We start from the raw sequence: 6,521 nt of genomic DNA on the forward strand, positions 1-6,521 counted from the left end.
TTATTACATGTACATAGTGCGATCGCGATTTATAGCAATTGTTAGTTTATTTTTGAAAGTTGAACGATACGGTTAATTATACAGCAGGTTGAAGGTTATTACGACTCAAAAACATCAGCAAATCTCTCATGAGTTTGATTTTCCTTGCCAAAGTATTAAGAAACACCATTTATTAAGTCAAGTCATACCTGAAAAACGTTTTTATAAAAACACCGAATACATCTGCAAGTTTTACACTTTTTGTAACGTTTTTATGGAAACAATAGGATTGCCTCCACAATGAAACGTTTTTTTTCTTCTCTGTCTAATAAACAGTTTTAAAAGCTCAGCTCCCAGGGGTAAATTCTCTGCTCCGTCTTTGATAATTTATTACAAGTACAAACGATCATAAGGGATCGCTTACTTTTAGTTTTGAAAAAATAATGGGGCACTTAAAGTAGTAAAATTAATTTTGAAAAAAAGAATGGATAAATATATATTAATTTTAATCGGCATTTTGACCCTCTTCTAAAAATCAACCGATATTATTATTCACAGAAGAATGAGGTATGAAAAATCTTGGCAATTAGCAAAAATTTAAAATTTATACTAGGGGAGATCCGTCCAATTGTGGACACGGGGTAATTCGGACAAATAATACAGTCTTTCTCTTTTGTCTTATTTTTCGGTAATTCTGTATGGTTGATTAAAAATGTTTATTTATAAGTTTTGAAAATTTGATCAATTCCTAGGGAACGTATTATTAGCTGTGAAAATATTTTTTAAATTTGAATTTGTCCAGTTTGTCGATCATTATTTTGAGCGTTTCAGAAGAATTAAATTAAGATACAGGTGTTTAGAGACACATTGGTAGAAAAGAAATCAGTGTATAATGTTTAACCGACATATTGAAGACACTGATAACTTCTTAAGTTACACTGACTTTAAGTGTACATTTGAATTTTTAAATACTAGTATTTTTTGATTAGACAACTTTCCTTTTCACATGTTTTATTTGAGAGCAATGTTGCATGAAGAGTATATGGCAAATACACATTATGTCCTTATCTAGACATATTGTGCAAGACTTCTTTTAAATGATTCTCATATACCATTTACTTTATTCGAACATTTACTTGTTTGAAAAGTCAATAAAGTACATTTCATAAAGCTTGATACTCTTGTTTACTCGCCAGTCTTCCCGTACAAATGTAGTTCGTAATATTACTAAACGGAAGTATTCAGTATCTGTATAAAAATACAGAATGATCAATGATCGATTTAAGAAGAAAAGTTGACTCCTGAAAGTTCAAGAGGTGGGATCCGTTCCAGAAGAAGTAACATCCTCGTTGACAGGTTATACCCGCGATGAGCCTACACTTGTAACTGGAGTTCTTTGATATCAATTCATTTACAAAGTCTCTGCTCAGTCATCCTTTTTTTTCTGACTAGCCAGCTGTAGATCTACACTACTCCAAATCCATTATTCTAAAGAATTTAATTTGTCATTTTTTTAGTTGTTTGCTATAGTAGGCTTTACAATTACCTAACTTCAGATTCAATAGAGCATGAAAGACAATTAAAATTTCAACATCAACATAACTGTTTTCATCCAGAGAACGATAGGATGCCACCAAGAGAGAACTTTTAAAAATGCACTTCCTGTCTTTCAAACTGAAGAAATCTCATGTTTAAATTTTGAAACATGCATTTCAATCTAATTAAAATTTATTTAAATGTTCCAAATCCGCTACTGCTTCTCAAACATCTAACATCCCATTCGGGGTCACATCAGAGCGACCTTTCGATTATGAATACATGTACTAGTAAACACAAAAACTTTGGCCATGTAGATTCAAGCCTCGGTAAACAATTCTAAATTAATTCACGGCTAAAATCATCATTATTGATACTGTCTTACGTTGAATTAAAGTAATTTTGGAATCATAAACCGTTTTCTTTGGCTAATCGAAGATTCACTCTTTACATGACCCCAAATATGATGTTGTTAGATGTTTGAGAAGCAGTAGCGGATTCGGAACATCTAATTTTTAAATTAGATTGCATCCATCTGTGACATCAGTTTGGAATGTTATTGGTTTTACTATTAAGTAAAGTATTACAAAAACAGAATGCCTGTTATTTTTTCTCTGATAACATTGGACAAAGATATGCATACTTAAATATCATCATTTCATGCACTTTTTTCGGTATATATTAGATGAAAGCATGCTAACCGCTTTTCAGTACTTTCAGTACTTTGATTTTTATTGGGTTTAATGGCAACAATTCTTGCGTGTTAGTACCATGCATTGGAAAGCCTCAGCTGCTTTGATTTGATGGAATTCATATTGCGATGTATAAAGTCAAATAGTTCACTTTGTTCAATCTTTAGTAAATATTAATGGGTATATGTTGGCTTTTAGAACAATTAAGATTGCAGCATCAATGATATACTGATAAATTAAAAAAAAATTGTCATCAGAGTGAAATCAATACAAAATGATATAAACTTATTTACACATTATGTAAATTGAAGTACTTGACTATCCACAATTGGAAAAGAAAAAAGAATCAGACTTACATTTTCCGCTTGGTTCTACAACATTACGAACTTGTTAGAAAAGCAGCATAGAAAAATATTCCATGAACAATCATTTCACTCGACATCAATGCAATTTTCTTCGACGTTCATGATCAACATGTTTTTATTATCATTAAAATTTACCAAAACAGTAAGCTGAATTACAGGAATCCACCGGATGTAGCTTATAAACCATATAAGTATTGCAATTCTTAACTTCTATTTCGATCTTATCGACACAATCACTAGCAAATCCAACTTTGCAGGCGTCGAGGGTACTCATACCATTCACAGGTGGGTGTTTGCCTTAGTTGAAAAAAAAGAAATATATAAGACTATTTTTAATGTATTTAAAATAACTATTTTACGACTTGAATTCAAGTCGAATTAATATATTTACCAACGGTTAGGTATAATAATGTAATGATAATATTGTAATCCAGCAGATAACAGAAAAGAAAAACTGACGTTAAGATTTAATGACCTTTGTTGCAGTTTTCTTTTTTTTTTTTAAGGGAAAAGTTCATTTTTATAGATAGGAACTGCCTAGAAAGAAACACACGGAGTGACAAATGTCATTGACTATCATGAATAAAATCAAAATTATCACGTGTACTAAAAAGGAAATCCTATCTCATTACCTTCTTTTGCAAACTACATATATGCCTATGTATCACATACTTAAAATACTTTAGACTGAGAAACTGCTGGCAGAAAGAAAATGTCTGGTAGTAATCGAATGCGGAAGAAATTGGGTTAATAAAAGCTCAACTCCTATAACCCGAATTAATTACTCATTTCACAAAGTTCTGAATTCGGTTGAACATATCCTCTGACGTTAAGCGAAACGTGCTTGAGAGTGTGAGGATGAGTTGGTGTGCGGAGGTGATATTAAAATTATAAAAGTTATTCTTTTTTTCATTGTGATCAAAAACTTTGCGAACTAACTCTATTTAAAAAAAAAACACACAAAATGAAAGAACTTTATTCGGTAACCAATATCCCCCCAATCAAACTTTGATGGAAGTATATTTGATTAAGTTCTTAAACAGGGGAGTATATGCTGACTTCAAAGCACTAATTATTCTCATAAGTAATGACGCCATATGTACGTAATGACGTCACAAACATGACGTAAATGTAAGTTTTTTTATGAATTTTACAGAAAAATGTAAAAATATTTTGTCGATATATTGAGTTAAAGTCACCAGCGCATGTGTGTTCAGGATCAATATTTTGATATAATGTGTAGAATGATAATATCAATGAAATATGTCAATATTGTTCCTGAACAAACTTGCTCTCTATTAATTTTAAAGCTAAAATTGTTGAAATTTTGTCCATTTTGTCTTTTTTTGAAAAAAGACATAAAATCGGACTAGTTTGTGGCGTCATAAAAACAAAAATTATGAATACACTGCTTTGACACTATATTATTTTCTCTTAATTTATATTTCTCATACAATTTACTGAATTCACAAAAGTATACTTAACTTTTATCAAATCAATTTCAAGAACAACATTAATGTTTAAGTAAAGTTCTAAATTTTATATCATTTCAATATCAAATTTTAAAAAGCTTACTTTTATCAATTTCATTCCAATATTTGGTTTATTGACTTAAGAGATTTGTATTGGGAAACTTACCATTTAACCAGAAGGGATAAAGCGTCCCACAGTTAGCCAATGATGGAGGAGACGTCGGCATTTGCGAATATTCTCCTCGGTACCATCCATAAGTTAGGTCGTAGTCACAGAGGGGAGCAGAATCCATGAAATACGAAGGCTTTCTTCTCGCCAAATCAGGGATCTCTTTATAAACCTTATCCGAACATGGGTCCTCTTGGTCTGGAAATAGATCTATTTTTTAAACGTGCAAAAATATCTGGAAATGGTGTAACAAATAAATAATAAATGATAACTCGCATAATTTTGAAACTTTCAAACGCAGAAGTAAGATTTCTCTCTTGCTTTTTCTTTTACTAATCACTTTTTAAACATTTAGAGTAAAAACATTACAAAAGAACTTGAAGATTTTTAAATTAATGATTTAAATGAATAAATACATGTATAATTATAATGTAAAAATTACTTACTACTTTTAATTACTATTGTGAAAAACAGAAAGAAATGAAACAAGAAAAAGACTTCCATCTTTGACTCTCAGAGAGGATAGCTTGCAATATTCAGTCATTCGATATTGATTTTATCCGTTGCCCCCCTGTTAACATTAATGAGCAATAGACCTCTTGCATGTTACCTATAGTGTATATATTAGTAATGAGGAAACAAATATGAGATCCAGGTCATACAAATGAAAGCTTTCCTTCTGAAAAATTTAAAAAAAAAAATATTTCCGTATATCTATTTACAAGATACAGGTTGGAAAATCACCATTTTGACAGCATAGGGTATTTTTTTCTTTAGTCCGGGAATCATTAAAAATAATCATTATTCAAAATTTTGAAAGCAATATTTTACATGTATCTATAGCTAGAGACTCGAGTCTTTTTTTCAAATTCATGAAATTCTAGATAAAACATTCAATATACATGTACATTTAGTATTTTGTGAAAACTTGAAATATATCCATATTATGTAGCACTAATTATAGCCATGTCAACTTGCAGTGCTGATCCTGCTGGATGATATGAATACGCAAGGCAGATATGGGTTTTTTCTTTAGCCCTTTGAGATTAAACAGCATTTGTGATACATGTAATACATATATAATGGCAATATTCTGTTATATACATGTAGTTAAATAAGCATTTAATTTTTTTCAACTGATATGTACATTGACGTCGTAATAGTATTTTTTACGTTATGATAAAATGAAGCTCTTGAAGAAAGGGAAGTAAAAATGTTATAAAAAAGAAAAAGTATTATATACATACACATGCTTTAGAAATTTAAAACATAAAAATTTGAGAATCTCTCAATTATTTTCAATATTTTTTTGTATTAATTATTTTTATACGTCATAATTTGTAGTCTTCCATATCAACAACAAAATTCGTTAATTATTGACATTTTGTGATGTTTCTTACTTATAATGTATGCTATATGATTAATCATCGTATATTCTAATTTCAACTAAAATCCTATTGTTGTATTTGTATAATTGGCATTTCCTTTATAATTCTTAAGTAAATGCACCTGATTTGAGACAACCCATAAAATTCGTGAACGGAAGATTTTCTCAAAAATGCATGTATGTACACTTAAGTCAATGTAAGTTATATAAATATGAAATTAAATTAAAAAGTTTTTTTTTCAAAAAATAAAAGCAAAGTCAACTTTCTAAAGTAAGAAAATTGCGCAACGTGAGGGAATTAATTATTGATTCAATTAAACCGTTTTTGTGTGCAGGGTTTTCAAGTTTGGGTGCCTCAGTTTTTTTCACCTCACGGATCCTAACAATTTTTTTTTAAATAAATATATAAATAATAAATATATAATATATATAAATAAAAGAAATATGTCTTAAGGGGCCGACTATAGTTTTATTGTGTGAAAACTACAATAGCGAAACTCTTCATTTTTGTACCACATATAACTTACATTAACTTCAGTGTACATACAAAGTTTGGGGGATATCTACCGTCTAAGTATTTTTGAGGGACCGTCTCAAAATACAGGTACATTTACTATAGAATTATATAGGAAAATGCCAATTTTTAGCACTTTAAAGCAAATTATACAAATACTACAATAGACATTTTGTTCAAACTACAATATTTGATGAGTAAAAACTATATTATACAATATATGTAAGAAACGCAAAATTCTACCGTCTTGTTACCAGTGGGAGCATCTCAAAATGCAAAAATTTAGCAAATTTTACATTTTTATAGAGTATTACAAAAAATGACGTACGCAATGGATTCACATGAAAACATAATAAAAATATTGGAGATATTCTCAAATTTCTCTGTTTTAAATTTCAAGAGCGTAT

At 29.7% G+C, this 6,521-nt stretch overlaps 1 protein-coding gene across 1 annotated transcript; it reads right to left on the bottom strand.

Annotated features, from left to right (window-relative positions):
• Positions 1 to 2,696: 2,696 nt before the first annotated feature.
• On the bottom strand, positions 2,697 to 4,755 carry LOC134242030 (oncoprotein-induced transcript 3 protein-like). The gene is made up of 3 exons (XM_062724075.1): positions 4,660 to 4,755; positions 4,211 to 4,411; positions 2,697 to 2,869 (listed from the first exon to the last, which is right to left on the bottom strand). Exons 1-3 carry the CDS (start codon positions 4,715 to 4,717, stop codon positions 2,697 to 2,699), a joined length of 432 nt encoding a protein of 143 aa, XP_062580059.1. The 5' UTR covers positions 4,718 to 4,755.
• Between the last annotated feature and the right edge of the window lie 1,766 nt (positions 4,756 to 6,521).

This window comes from Saccostrea cucullata, unplaced genomic scaffold (assembly GCF_032062105.1).
Source record: "Saccostrea cucullata isolate Sc308-1 unplaced genomic scaffold, CSIRO_AGI_Scuc_v1 ctg15590, whole genome shotgun sequence".
Classification (NCBI taxonomy): domain Eukaryota; kingdom Metazoa; phylum Mollusca; class Bivalvia; order Ostreida; family Ostreidae; genus Saccostrea; species Saccostrea cuccullata.

Coding starts and splice junctions, on each gene's coding strand:
- LOC134242030 (XM_062724075.1), bottom strand. CDS start 4,717: ATGGAAGTCTTTTTCTTGTTTCATTTCTTTCTGTTTTTCACAATAGTA. Junction 4,412..4,659: donor CACAATAGTAATTAAAAGTA/GTAAGTAATTTT, acceptor ATCTATTTCCAG/ACCAAGAGGACCCATGTTCG. Junction 2,870..4,210: donor TTATCCCTTCTGGTTAAATG/GTAAGTTTCCCA, acceptor TTTTCAACTAAG/GCAAACACCCACCTGTGAAT.